The sequence below is a fragment of the Nerophis ophidion genome, linkage group LG11 (genome assembly GCF_033978795.1).
Source record: "Nerophis ophidion isolate RoL-2023_Sa linkage group LG11, RoL_Noph_v1.0, whole genome shotgun sequence".
NCBI lineage: Eukaryota > Metazoa > Chordata > Actinopteri > Syngnathiformes > Syngnathidae > Nerophis > Nerophis ophidion.
This window is the reverse complement of record NC_084621.1, coordinates 2764748-2779747: the sequence shown is the minus strand read 5'-3', so window position 1 is coordinate 2779747 and position 15000 is coordinate 2764748. Positions and strand designations below refer to the sequence as shown.

The window sequence follows — 15000 nt, the reverse complement described above, 5'->3', positions numbered from 1 at the left end:
ACATTCCCTAAAGTATTGTAGCAACACTTATTCAGTCCTATCATCCCACTACTTTTTCAAATGAGCATAGATTCACGACTGTTAAGTCAAAGTAGCAACGATAGTCTCACACATACTAGATGTGGCGAAATTATTCTCTGCATTTGACCCATCACCCGAATCATTTTTGGTATGTGTTGGCTTACACCAGCTGTTTTATTGAAGGTCTGCTCTAGTAAAAAAATACAAAATGGACCAACATAAATACCAAATAACATACTTTTGCCATTAAATTGTTGTTATTTTTTCTTTAACGATCCACCCTTCTTGTCTGGTTTGAGATTTTTCTTGTCTTTCTTTGCTTTGCTCAAGTTCTCGTACACTTCCTCCTGGTTTCTGCAATACAAAACATAAAAAAATGTATTTTTTTGGTATCAAAATGTCCTAAAAAAACTATATAACATAAGCAAGTTCATGTTTTATCATGCAGTGTGAGCTTTAGAGTAGTCGTGTGATGTAAAATGTGTGTTTTAACCCATTCAATTTTATTAAAAAATATCATTAAAATCAAATAATCATTTAAACCCTGAACAAGAAAAGTATCGCACTTTTATAAAAGTTATTTTTGTGATTAAATTAAACATTCTAACATATTAAAATGTCGCCTCAATAACAATATTCATAAGCGTATTATTTGGTTCCAAAATAAAATGCTATATTAATTAAAAAAATATTTTTAACCTAAGAACAAAAATAAAAAAATGTATGCATGAAAACAAAATCTCCCAATTTTCTTAAAGTCCTACTGAAAGCCACTACTAGCGACCACGCAGTCTGATAGTTTATATATCAATGATGAAATATTAACATTGCAACACATGACAATACGGCCGCTTTAGTTTACTAAATTACAATTTTAAATTACCCGCGGAAATTTCTAGTTGAAAACGTCGCGGAATGATGACGCGTGTGCGTGACGTCACGGACTGCAGGTGACATATTAGCACAGCACCACAAGCGGCTAAAAGTTGTCTCTTTTCATCGCATAATTACACAGTATTCTGGACATCTGTGTTGCTGAATCTTGTGCAATTTGTTCAATTAATAATGGAGACGTCAAAGTAGAAAGATGGAGGTGGGAAGCTTTAGCCTTTAGCCACACAAACACACGGTGATTCATTGTTTAAAATTCCCAGAGGTGAAGCTTTACTATGGATCAGAGCGGTCAAGCGAACATGGATCCCGACCACTTGTCAACCGGCAGGTTTCGGTGAGAAAATTGTGGTAAAAAGTCGCCTCTTACCGGATATCAGCGGAGCTTCTGTCCTGCTGCAGCTTCGTGACTGGTGTCAACACACCCGTGGACACACCCCTCCGACTATCAGGTACTATTTAACTGACTAAAACACTAGCAACACAGTAGAAAGATAAGGGATTTCCCAGAATTATCCTAGTAAATGTGTCTAAAAACATCTGAAACCGTCCACTTTTTTTTTTTCCTAGTCTTTCGCTATCAATATCATCATCCACGAATCTTTCATCCTCACTCAAATTAATGGGGAAATTGTTGTTTTCTCTGTCCGAATAGCTCTTGCTGCTGGAGGCTCCCATTATAAACAATGTGAGGACGTGAGGAGCCCTCACACTTGTGATGTCATCGTCTGCTACTTCCGGTACAGGCAAGGCTTTTTTATTAGCGACCAAAAGGTGCGAACTTTATTGTCGATGTTCTCTACTAAATCTTTTCAGCAAAAATATGGCAATATGGCGAAATGATGAAGTATGACACATAGAATGGACCTGCTATCCCCGTTTACATAAAAACATCTCATTTCTGTAGGCCTTTAAATGCTTATTTACAAATTTCTATTTACCAATGCCATTTTTATTAGTAATAAATATGTTTACAATTAATGTTTGTTTTTTAAAATGATCATATTTTTTATTTTCATGCTTGTGAGTTCATTATCAGTTACCAAATACTTTTTGATTTTGCTCTTGCTATTTTTTCTTTGTTTTTAAGATTTTATGCTTTTAGCAAGAAAGATTTTTACAAGTACATTATTTTTACATTTACTGGTTATAATGTTTTAAAGTGAAGCATGCTTTGTGCAAGTTTTTTTCTCAAATATGTTAAAGTTATTAGTTTGTATATCTATTGTTTTATTATTTGTTTAACGTATTTTACCATCACTAATTTTTTACATGCACATAAAGTTAAGGGGTTCTAACAATTATTAGCATTGACTCACTTTGTGCTGATTCTGCTCGTCCCGGCGTGTTTGAGTTGTAGATTTCCATACTCTGTCTCCGCTTCCTGCAGAAGACAAACAGTAAGAAATGGTTGCGACATGTCAGCAGTGTCTGGCGCAGCATGCGGAGCAAAGTTGACATGTTGATAAGGCGTCTGTTGACATGCACGATAGTACTTGCTGACTAGCGATCTGATAGAAATGGAAAGAGTTTGCACTGACCATGGCGGCGCCGTCTTTAGCTTTGGTGGTCTGGATGTACTCGGACACGGCCAGGTAGATGAACCTGTACTGGGCCTCGGTCTGCACCATCCCGGAACGCTGCTCCCGCACCATTTGGATGTACTTGGAGATGTCGATGTCACAGTTTAGACCTGCAGGGAGGACAACATTAGAGAAGGAAGCTAGCCTTGTTCATCCAAAACGGAATTATCATTTGTTATTTTTTTTACCTATGGTGTTAATGGTCCCGATGATCATGTCGATCACCACAATTGTGCCCGTCCGACCGATCCCAGCACTGAACACACATAAAACACAATCATTGAAGTAAGTGGACATTCCACAAAATCTATTTTAAAATGACTATGAAACTCCGGGTAGTCCGGCTTCCTCCACCTGGGAATAGGCTGATTGACGACACTAAAAATTGGCACCTGTGTGTGAATGTGAGTGTGAAAGTTGTCTGCCCTGCCATGAGGTGGCAACTTGTCCGGGTGTACACCCCGCCTTCCGCCCAAATGCAGCTGGGATAGGCTCCAGCACCCCCCCTCGACCCCGAGAGGGACAAGCAGTAAGAAATGGATGGATGAATAGATATCCATTAAATTGCTCGCCCATTAGAAAACTAACTGGTCTGAATCAACAGCACCTCTGCTGGTGGAATCCAAGTAGTGCACCCCATTTGCAAAATCTCAAAACTAAACAAATTGATACCAAATTTCCATCCATCCATCCATTTCTACCGCTTATTCCCTTTCGGGGTAGCAGGGGGCGCTGGCGCCTATCTCAGCTACAATCGGGCGGAAGGCAGGGTACACCCTGGACAAGTCGCAGCCAAATTTCCACCAGCACTTATTCATATCAATACTCATACATATAATATTGATAATATTGATAGGGACGGCGTGGCGCAGTGGGAGAGTGGCCGTGCGCAACCCGAGGGTCCCTGGTTCAAATCCCACCTAGTACCAACCTCGTCACGTCCATTGTGTCCTGAGCAAGACACTTCACCCTTGCTCCTGATGGGTGCTGGTTAGCGCCTTGCATGGCAGCTCCCTCCATCAGTGTGTGAATGTGTGTGTGAATGTGGAAGTAGTGTCAAAGTACCTTGAAGGTAGAAAAGCGCTATACAAGTACAACCCACTTATATTTTAGTTCACATTTGCATTAGAAGAAATATTAAAATAATACATAAAAAAATATCATTGTTATAATTTTGGATCAGAATATAACCATCAATAAAATACATAGGGATGCACCGAAATGAAAATTTGTGGCCGAAGCCGAATAAAATTTAAACGCTTGGCCGAAGGCCGAATAATGAATGCAGTTTTTCACAATTTTTTTTTATATTGCATAAATAGCCTACAAAAATATTTTGACGTTTTTCAAATAAAGTAATTATTTATTGAATATTGACATCTTTTAAATATTCCAGTAGCCTTTGCTTTTTAAAAAAAACACAAAGTTTTTCATTTATATTAGTTCGAGATGCCACCTCAGTAGAAGCATTTAAGTCTCACCTTAAAACTCATTTGTATACTCTAGCCTTTAAATAGACTCCCTTTTTAGACCAGTTGATCTGCCGTTTCTTTTCTTTTTCTTCTATGTCCCACTCTCCCTTGTGGAGGGGGTCCGGTCCGATCCGGTGGCCATGTACTGCTTGCCTGTGTATCGGCTGGGGACATCTCTGCGATGCTGATCCGCCTCCGCTTGGGATGGTTTCCTGCTGGCTCCGCTGTGAACGGGACTCTCGCTGCTGTGTTGGATCCGCTTTGGACTGGACTCTCGCGACTGTGTTGGATCCATTATGGATTGAACTTTCACAGTATCATGTTAGACCCGCTCCACATCCATTGCTTTCCTCCTCTCCAAGGTTCTCATAGTCATTATTGTCACCGACGTCCCACTGGGTGTGAGTTTTCCTTGCCCTTATGTGGGCCTACCGAGGATGTCGTAGTGGTTTGTGCAGCCCTTTGAGACACTAGTGATTTAGGGCTATATAAGTAAACATTGATTGATTGATTGATATTAGGCCTTCAAACAAAACATGCATTCCAAAAAAAAATGAAGTGCATTAAAGTGGATAAACCCACAACAAATGAATTATTGTCCTTTTGGCAAAAGTCTGCTTAGCCACAGTAGATATGCTAATAATGTAAACAGAGGCCCCACTAAATCTCAATAAGTGTGTGCTTGTAACCTCATACACTTATACAGGTAGCCTACACAACCTCATACACTTATACAGGTAGCCTACACAACCTCATACACTTATACAGGTAGCCTACACAACCTCATACACTTATACAGGTAGCCTACACAACCTCATACACTTATACAGGTAGCCTACACAACCTCATACACTTATACAGGTAGCCTACACAACCTCATACACTTATACAGGTAGCCTACACAACCTCATACACTTATACAGGTAGCCTACACAACCTCATACACTTATACAGGTACACAACATTGTAACCTCATACACTTATACAGGTACACAACATATCCCAACGTCACTGCACCTTGGTTGATTGCGTCACCGCGTCAAAAACTTGCGTCACACGCCACTATTCGGCCTTGTTTTTAACTCATTCCACCGAAGGCCGAATGTGGCTTTTTTTGCCATATTCGGCCGAATATATTCGGTTACCGATTAATCGGTGCATCCCTAAAAATACATTTAATTACAGCTTATAAAAAAGTATTGGTTGTAATACATGTATTTTGTATCAATGGTAACAATTTTTTAAACTAACTATTTAAAGTCTGTATTTAAATGTCTGCAAATGTAGTACATTAAAGATATCAAAAAATGATTAACCTTTTTTTTTTCTCAATCGTTACAGCAAACAAGGAACTTTAGCTAGTGGGTTAATCAAAACCACAAAATAATTGTGTGTACTTTTTTCATGCTTAAAAAATAAAAAAAATGATAATATGTATTTAAAAATCAGTTATATTAGTGCAAAAGACAAAACACTGCTACAAATACAAATTGGGGCTGTGTGGCTTAGTTGGTAGAGCAGCCGTGCCAGCAACTTGAGGGTTCCAGGTTCGATTCTCGCTCCAGCTACCCTAGTCACTGCCATTGTGTCTTTGGGCATGAGACTTTACCCACCAGCCCCCAGTGCCACCCACACTGCTTTAAATGTGTCTTAAAGGATGTAGATCATGTGTTTCATTATGTAAAGTACTTTGTCTCTATAGAGAAAAAGCGCTATATAAATATAATCCACAGTTCACATTGAAAATACATTTTTACAATGACTGTAAATTAGGGGTGTAACGGTACACAACAATTTCAGTTCGGTACGTACCTCGGTTCAGAGGTCACGGTTTGGTTCATTTTGGGTACAGTAAGAAAACAACAAAATGTACATTTTTGGGTTATTTATTTACCAAATTTGCAAAATCTTCCACCAAAAATATTTTTCTTAGTGGAATATTTGATGTGAAGTAATAAGAACCTTGGATAGGTCAATAAGTCATAATAACATTGATTTTGTTTCAATATTATGTTTTGAGCAATGACAGTTTGAAAGAAAACAAAAACATCTTTGTTTTATTAGTCAACATTGCAACTTTTTCGAAATTACATTTAGGCTTTAAGCTTTTTTATTTCACTTTTGTTATGTTTTTGATTATTTTAATAGTATTTTGAGAATGTGCCGTGGGCCTTTAAAACATTAGCTGTGGGCACCCCTGCTATCGATAATAAAAAATAAAAGCTGATAAATCTATTGGTAAAAAGCAGAGCCTGGCGACTCATGCGCGTTCATCACAACTCTCTCGCTCTCTCTGTCTCTGCCCCTCCCTCACCAATGCTGCTGCGTGCACAATTTGTTTTGTTTTCAACCCCTTCTTAACCCTAAACATCCATTGAAAATACACACAACCCTAACTTAAAATGCCGGACATTTGAGGCATTTAAGAAACTCCACCCGGACAGCCCTGCAAAAGAGGACATATCCGGTGAAAAGAGGAGGTCTGGTCAGTCTATCGTAGCCCGGTCGCTGCTAGCATGCCGTGTGTTGTGTCTCGATGTACATTGTTTACACAACGTGCGGTACGCTACTCGATATGTCCGTGTGGAAACTCATTCGATACACCTCCGAACCGGACCGAAACGGTTAAATACGAATACATGTACCATTACAGCCATACTGTAAATACAACCATTAAAAAAAAGTATTACTTTGCAACAACAAAAACCACTGAAATTAAAATAACACTATTTCCTGTTCTATGTGGTTGGCTCTTATTGGCGACTAAAGGTCATTTGTAAGGATTATTTAGTTTTGGAGACCAACAGTTGTGCAACATACATTCCCAAACACGTATGAGAAAGTGCAACAAACAAACCGCACTTTGGTCACAAGCACAACATTCCGAAAGGATAAACTGTCAGTTGACTGGAAAACCGTTTCTTACTACTAATCTTAATCCTTGAACTACAATTTAAGCATTCAGAAACGTAGGATTTTAAAGGGACTACAACAATGTACTTGTCTTAACACCCCAGCCTTCCGTGATTTATTTTAAGATACAGTACACGTATTTCCTTAAAAACAACAAAAACTAATTGGTCAATAGAATCCAAAATAAAAAATATTGCATTATTTTTGTTTTGTCATCAATCATCCCTTTTAGAGGCCAAGGCGTTCCTTGATTTATTATAAATGGAGCTGAACTTTTATAAAAGATTTTGCCTATCATTCACAACCATTCTAACTGGTAAATAAAAGTCAGCTAACAATGTAACAAATGGGAAGTCTTCCATTCCAACAATACAAAACACTAAAAAACATCCAAAAAGCACCCAATATACTCAATTTGTATTCAAATATATAAACAAATATTAACAAAGTATTAGTGATATTGCTATTATAAGTGCTAACGTTATGCAGCTACTTTTAGCGGTGCATGGATCACAGAGAGGTAACGAGCTTTTGCTGCTGACATCATCAACTGGTGAGCTCATGCATCCTCGCATGTTAGCTGGTGGAAATTCATTCTCCATCAGGGGTCACCAACGCGGGCACCAGGTCGCCCGTAAGGACCAGATGAGTCGCCCGCGGGCCTGTTCTAAAAATAGCTCAAATAGCAGCACTTACCAGTGAGCTGCCTCTATTTTTAAATTGTATTTATTTACTAGCAAGCTGGTCTCGCTTTGCTCAACATTTTTAATTCTAAGAGAGACAAAACTCATAGAATTTGAAAATCCAAGAAAATATTTTAAAGACTTGGTCTTCACTTGTTTAAATGAATTCATTTATTTTTTTACTTTGCTTCTTATTATTTTCAGAAAGACAATTTTAGAGAAAAGATACAACCTTAAAAAAGATTTTAGGATTTTTAAACACATATACTTTTTTAACTTTTAAATGCCTTCCTCTTCTTTCCTGACAATTTAAATCAATGTTCAAGTATTTTTTTTATTTATTGTAAAGAATAATAAATCAATTTTAATTGAATTCTTAATTTTAGCTTCTTTTTTTTCGACAAAGAATATTTGTGAAATATTTCTTCAAACTTATTATGATTAAAATAAAAAAAAATATTCTGGCAAATCTAGAAAATCTGTAGAATCAAATTTAAATCTTATTTGAAAGTTTAAAACACGTCATCAAAATTATATAATTAATTTTAATCAGGAAAATGACTAATGATGTTCCATAAATTATTTTTTTTTTTTTTCAAAAAGATTCGAATTAGCTAGTTTTTCTCTTCATTATTTTCGGTTGAATTTTGAATTTTAAAGAGTCGGAATTGAAGATAAACTATGTTTCACAATTTAATTTTCATTTATTTTTTTTGTGTTTTCTCCTCTTTTAAACCATTCAATTAAGGTTTTTTTTCATCATTTATTCTCTACAAAAAAACCTTCCATAAAAGGAAAAAAAATGTACGACGGAATGACAGACAGAAATACCCATTTTTTAAATATATATATATTTATTTATTAAAGGTAAATTGAGCAAATTGGCTATTTCTGGCAATTTACTTAAGTGTGTATCAAACTGGTAGCCCTTCACATTAATCAGTACCCAAGAAGTAACTCTTGCTTTCAAAAAGGTTGGTGACCCCTGTTGTAGATCATAAATCATGCCTTTCACCTGGATAGTAGAAGGATGTAGCCATAAACCGAGAAGTTGGTCAACTTTGACAGACGGCAGATGGCAGACACAAAACAACAATCATATGTATCCACCAGTTTTTTTAAACCCTTAGCAAGGATTATGATTATTTCTTCATCTAAACAGGAATATATGATCATAAAATCAGTCATCATCCCAGTGAGAGCAGTAATTGTACAGTACGCGTTTGTTGTCTCTCACAAAGTCTGCCATGACAGTAGTAGAAGTTGTTGTTAAAGGAAAAAGCGAAGGTTGTGAAATATATAAGCTGCCTTACGCTTAAAATGTGCAAAATACGTAAATATTACATGTTGTTATAAATGTGCCTGTTATGAAATTACATCTAGACTTACTGTGTTTATATAAAACATTGATGAAGGTGTTTGGATGTTTTTTTAAAGTGGACACTCAGGAGCAGGGGTGTCGAACTCAAATACAGAGTGGGCCAACATTTTAAACGGAACAAAGCCGCGGGCCAAGGTTGAACAAATGAACCTTTTAATAGGGACCCAAACAAGTTTTGCATGAAATATTGAACAAGCAAGGCTTATATAACTTTAGTGACATGCAAAATCCAGTTTCAAATAATAATCATAATAATAATAATAATAAAAATATCAATGGCATATCAAATAAAATTTAAATCAAAATTGTATGAATGTTGTCTGTCTATCTGTGTTGGCCCTGCGATGAGGTAGCGACTTGTCCAGGGTGTACCCCGCCTTCCGCCCGATTGTAGCTGAGATAGGTGCCAGCGCCCCCCGTGACCCCGAAAGGGAATAAGCGATAGAAAATGGATGGATGGATCAAAATTGTATGCCTTTTTTTCTATTTGCAATCTTCTGAGGTAAATATTAAATTTTTTCCACAGGCTAATAATACATTTGAAAATAAATTAACAATAATGAATGAACCAAACATTCAAGCTTTGAAGTAGCAAGAGAAAATGCATGAATAAAACGTTAATTATTGGTCAGTTTGCCGGAAGTTTCCCGGAAGAGTTAGTGCTGCAAGGGTTTCTGGGTATTTGTTCTGTTGTGTTACGGTGCGGATGTTCACCCGAAATGTGTTTGTCATTATTATTTGGTGTGGGTTCACAGTGTGGCGCATATTTGTAACAGTGCTAAAGTTGTTTATACGGCCACCCTCAGTGTGACCTGTTTGGTTGTTGACCAAGTATGCCTTGCATTCACTTGTGTGTGTGTGTAAAAGCCACAAATATTATGTGACACGCTGTTAGTATGGAGGAAAAGCGGACGTGACGACAGGTTGTAGAGAACGCTAAAGGCAGTGCCTTAAATGCACGCCCCCAATATAGTTTTCCAGGTGGAAATCGGTAGAAATTCGGGAGAATGGTTGCCCCGGGAGATTTTCAGGAGGGGCACTGAACTTTGGGAGTCTACCGGGAAAATGAGGAGGGTTGGCAAGTATGAGTATTAGCGGTGAATGCGGTGTTACAGTGGCACCATGAATTGATTAACGTGGACCCCGACTTAAACAAGTTGAAAAACTTATTGGGGTGTTACCATTTAGTGGTCAATTGTACGGAATATGTACTGTACTGTGCAATCTACTAATAAAATGTACTGTACTGTGCAATCTACTAATAATATGTACTGTACTGTGCAATCTACTAATAAAAGTATCAATCAATCAATCAAAACCGACGCTGTATAACACCGGCGGGCCAGCTCTAATGCTAAATTGATATTGCCTCAAGGGCCAAATTAAATTACACGGCGGGCCAGAGTTTGACACCCATGGGTTAGAGTGTCCGCCCTGAGATCGGTAGGTCGTGAGTTCAAATCCCGGCCGAGTCATACCAAAGACTGTAAAAATGGGAGCCATTACCTCCCTGCTTGGCACTCAGCATCAAGGGTTGGAATTGGGGGTTAAATCACCATAAATGATTCCCGGGCGCGGCACCGCTGCTGCTCACTGCTCCCCTCACCTCCCAGGGGGTGATCAAGGGTGATGGGTCAAATGCAGAGAATTATTTCGCCACATCTAGTGTGTGTGTGGCAATCATTGGTACTTTAACTTTTAACTTTAACTTATAGGCAGAATAAAGTGACTCTCATTGGCTCCATTTTAAGATGACTTTTGCTGTTGTTTATTCAGGAGTTAGAATGCACAAAAAAATTAAAACATAAATGTGTTTGTCTCACATAAGAAGTGTGAATGATAAGCAAAATTCACCAAAGCGTGCAGTTCCCCTTTGACCAGGGTCTCTGCAGGTTTCAACTATTGATGACATCGGCTAATCCAAACGGCACAATGTACGCCGTCTTGTCTTATCTACTCTTTTATCTACTCTCTTTTTGCTATCTCACAATCCATGAACAGGGTATAGAACAGCTCATCAATGTTATCATTACAAGTATATACGGCTTGTGCTTTGGTACCGTGTGAAAAGTCCAAAGCACCTCCGCTTTTGTGTAGGGATTGGTGATACAGCAAAAAACAAATATATATTAAAATACATTTTTTCCATATCATCTGATCCAGATTAATATCACAATTGTTTTTTAATTAAAGCCGATTGTCCCGTGCAGGATTATACCAAGTATCGCATTCCTACTGTTTACTGTTGCAAAGTTATAACCGACATTTCCACCATGTTTGATTGAGGTAATATACACTAACACAGTGGTTCTCAAATGGGGGTACGTGTACCCCTGGGGGGACTTGAAGGTATGCCGAGGGGTATGTGAGATTTTTTTTTTTTTATAAAATATTCTAAAAATGGCAACAATTCAAAAATATTTTATAAATATATTTATTGAATAATACTTCAACAAAATATGAATGTAAGTTCATAAAGTGTGAAAAGAAATACAACAATGCAATATTCAGTGTTGACAGCTAGATTTTTTGTGGACATGTTCCATAAATATTGATGTTAAAGATGTATTTTTTTGTGAAGAAACGTTTAGAATTCATTCATGAATCCAGATGGATCTCTATTACAAGTTGATGATTACTTCTATGTGTAGAAACTAGGGGTGGGCAAATTAATCCGTTAATTACGCGTTAACTCATCAATCTATTAACGCCGACAATTATTTCATCGCACATTTGCGTATGTTGTTTACATGCTTTTATTTTGTTAATGCCTTTTCTTAACAAGATGGCGTCGAGGGGCTCTTGGTAAAGATGGAACATTTGGCAAAAATAGCGGACAATTCTGCAAATTTCCTGGCTGGCTTACAGCGTGGTCACTCCGGGATCACTTACGACCGCCAGACAATTCTGGATGTGGATAGATCGGGCCGTTTTGGACTGAATGAGGCGTGCTTGCTAGACCGGCTAGCTAGCATGGGAATACTTTGCCGGCTACATCCAGCGGCCTGTGAAGCAGCGGAGTATATGTGTTGTCTGTCTATTTTACTACTTACGTATAAAATACTACACGGTCTAGCTCCATCCTATCTTGCCGATTGTATTGTACCATATGTCCCGGCAAGAAATCTGCGTTCAAAGGACTCCGGCTTGTTAGTGATTCCCAAAGCCCAAAAAAAGTCTGCGGGCTATAGAGCGTTTTCCGTTCGGGCTCCAGTACTCTGGAATGCCCTCCCGGTAACAGTTCCAGATGCCACCTCAGTAGAAGCATTTAAGTCTCACCTTAAAACTCATTTGTATACTCTAGCCTTTAAATAGACCCCCTTTTTAGACCAGTTGATCTGCCGTTTCTTTTCTTTTTCACCTATGTCCCACTCTCCCTTGTGGAGGGGGTCCGGTCCGATCCGGTGGCCATGTACTGCTTGCCTGTGTATCGGCTGGGGACATCTCTGCGCTGCTGATCCGCCTCCGCTTGGGATGGTTTCCTGCTGGCTCCGCTGTGAACGGGACTCTCGCTGCTGTGTTGGATCCGCTTTGGACTGGACTCTCGCGACTGTGTTGGATCCATTGTGGATTGAACTTTCACAGTATCATGTTAGACCCGCTCGACATCCATTGCTTTCCTCCTCTCCAAGGTTCTCATAGTCATCATTGTCACCGACGTCCCACTGGGTGTGAGTTTTCCTTGCCCTTATGTGGGCCTACCGAGGATGTCGTGGTGGTTTGTGCAGCCCTTTGAGACACTAGTGATTTAGGGCTATATAAGTAAACATTGATTGATTGATTGATTGATATTTATGAATAATGCAGACCAGGAGTGTTGGCTGAGTTCTTAACGTTTACTTTCAGAGCGTGCATATCACAACATACAAGATGTCGTCATGGCGACACAACCTATACCGGGCTACCGCGCATGCTCCTCACTCCTGTTGCATGCTGGGTAGGGTAGTTCTTTTATTCCCTGGCTCATAACATCACAATATAGTACCATGTATATGATGCCTTCAGTTTATCAAAGCACCAAGCAAACAATCGGAAAATTCCTATCATATAAATTCCTAGATATGGTCATAATTATTTTAAGTGCACTACGCAGAATAAACACAACATTATTAATATTGCTACTACGGATCATTTGATCAAAAATTCCCTAAAACAGCCCACTACCTATAATATAGGTTTTTTAAACATAAGATCCCTGATAAAAAAAAAATGTTTCTGCTGTTACCTCAGAAATTGCCTGTTCAGATGTTATGATTGTGGCTCAGAGATTTGTATGTAGATTATATTTATTTTCCATAACAAACAGGATAACTTAAATACCCTGGCAGTGGCAATAAGCTTAAATGTTTGTATTTACATTTTTGGAGTTGATTTTCATCAAATATGCTATTTAACTGCTACTGTTTAACAAGGACTGATTTAAATTGTGTTTGCACAACAAATGTTTTGGCGCTTTTGTTCATGTGGGAGAATATTCCAATAAAGGTGCACTACACACTACTTTTGAATTCATTATTGGGCTTTGTGTATACAATGCAGTTAATTGCGATTAATCGGAGAAATAGTGCGATTAACTTCGATTAAAATTTTTAATCGTTGCCCAGCCCTAGTAGAAATCTTTATTTATAATTGAATCACTTGTTTATTTTTCAACAAGTTTTTAGTTATTTTTACATGTTTTTTCCAAATAGTTCAAGAAAGACCACTACAAATGAGCAATATTTTGCACTGTTACACAATTTAATAAATCAGAAACTGATGACATAGTGCTGTATTTTACTTATCTCTTTTTTTCAACCAAAAATGCTTTGCTCTGATTAGGGGGTACTTGAATTAAAAAAATGTTCACAGGGGGTACATCACTGAAAAAAGGTTGAGAACCACTGCATTAGGGCTAATTTAGTGTTGCCAATCAACCTATCCCCAGGTGCATGTCTTTGGAAGTGGGAGGAAGCCGGAGTACCCGGAGGGAACCCACGCATTCACGGGGAGAACATGCTAACTCCACACAGAAAGATCCCGAGCCCGGGATTGAACCCAAGACTGCTCAGGACCTTCATATTGTGAGGCAGACGCACTAACCCCTGTACCACCGTGCTGCCCCAGACTGCATATAGAAACATGTAATTAGCTGCTTGCCGCTTGTCAGCCAGAGACGTTTGTTATTTGTGATGTTCATTAAAAAGGCATGAATTGGCAATGACAGATCACATACTTTATCCCGTAAATCGTCCCAACACTGATCGGTAGCCAATCGATCGGCTATTATTGTAGAATATGTGAGCGCGTGGGTATACCTGCAGTGGATGACCATAGGACCAGCATCATGACATTCGTCCTGTTTGGCGTTGACTTGGGTGAGGAAGCTAAGGATGGCCCCTGGCTCCTGTGGGACGCCATGGTCAGGCCAGCTCCGGTACTGGTAGTGCCACACGGTGCGGGAATATTTGGGCTGGAGAAAGAAGTGACAATGTCCGAAATGAGGGTGGAAGCCAGTTTTCATTGCAGTGTTGGGAGGGCCCACCTTGTTCACAGGCGCTATCTCCAGGACTCGGACTTTGTAATCTAGCGCGTCCCTTTCCGACTTGGAGGTCACCACATAGCAGCCCGCCACCTTGGGGGTCTCGCTGTCGGGCCAGTACGGCACACATTTATTCTGCTCAAGAGTCAGGCAGAAGTTTTTGGATGAAATGCAGACAAGTGGAGTGATGGCGACACTGCCTGGATGTGATACCGACCCGCCCTTTCTCAACCTCCCTGGTCGTCATGACGATGACCCTGGTGTTCTCCTGCCAGACCATCTGCCAGAAGTCATTGACGGTTGTCGCCAAGCAACCCTGAGTGGCGATGTAAACTTTAGGATTCTCCAAATCCCACAAGGTATTCTGGAAAGTAACGCACGTTAACAAAAAATAATCAAACTGTATTTTTAGATGTTGCATTTTAGCGACGTACCCGCACATAATTGGCGTTGATGTAATCTGAACCCACAACGTTGGGGTCTGCATTCTGCAGGGTCACTCTGGTGTCATTGACTTGTGTGCAATGAGTGAAGG

General features: G+C 39.1%; 1 protein-coding gene across 4 annotated transcripts in view; it reads right to left on the bottom strand.

The window, feature by feature from the left end:
- Positions 1-163: 163 nt before the first annotated feature.
- ptpn6 (protein tyrosine phosphatase non-receptor type 6) overlaps positions 164-15000 on the bottom strand; it is a 35778-nt gene continuing 20941 nt past the window's right edge. For 3 of the 4 annotated variants that reach the window (XM_061914882.1, XM_061914883.1, XM_061914884.1), the window contains 7 exons: positions 14900-14979; positions 14683-14829; positions 14242-14600; positions 2684-2751; positions 2454-2605; positions 2232-2296; positions 164-375 (listed from right to left, as the gene is read on the bottom strand). In XM_061914882.1, the coding sequence (XP_061770866.1) occupies positions 279-375; positions 2232-2296; positions 2454-2605; positions 2684-2751; positions 14242-14600; positions 14683-14829; positions 14900-14979 (968 nt within the window). In that variant the 3' untranslated portion in view covers positions 164-278. The remainder of the gene's footprint in view (positions 376-2231; positions 2297-2453; positions 2606-2683; positions 2752-14241; positions 14601-14682; positions 14830-14899; positions 14980-15000) is intronic. The other variant, XM_061914885.1, reaches the window with a different exon arrangement.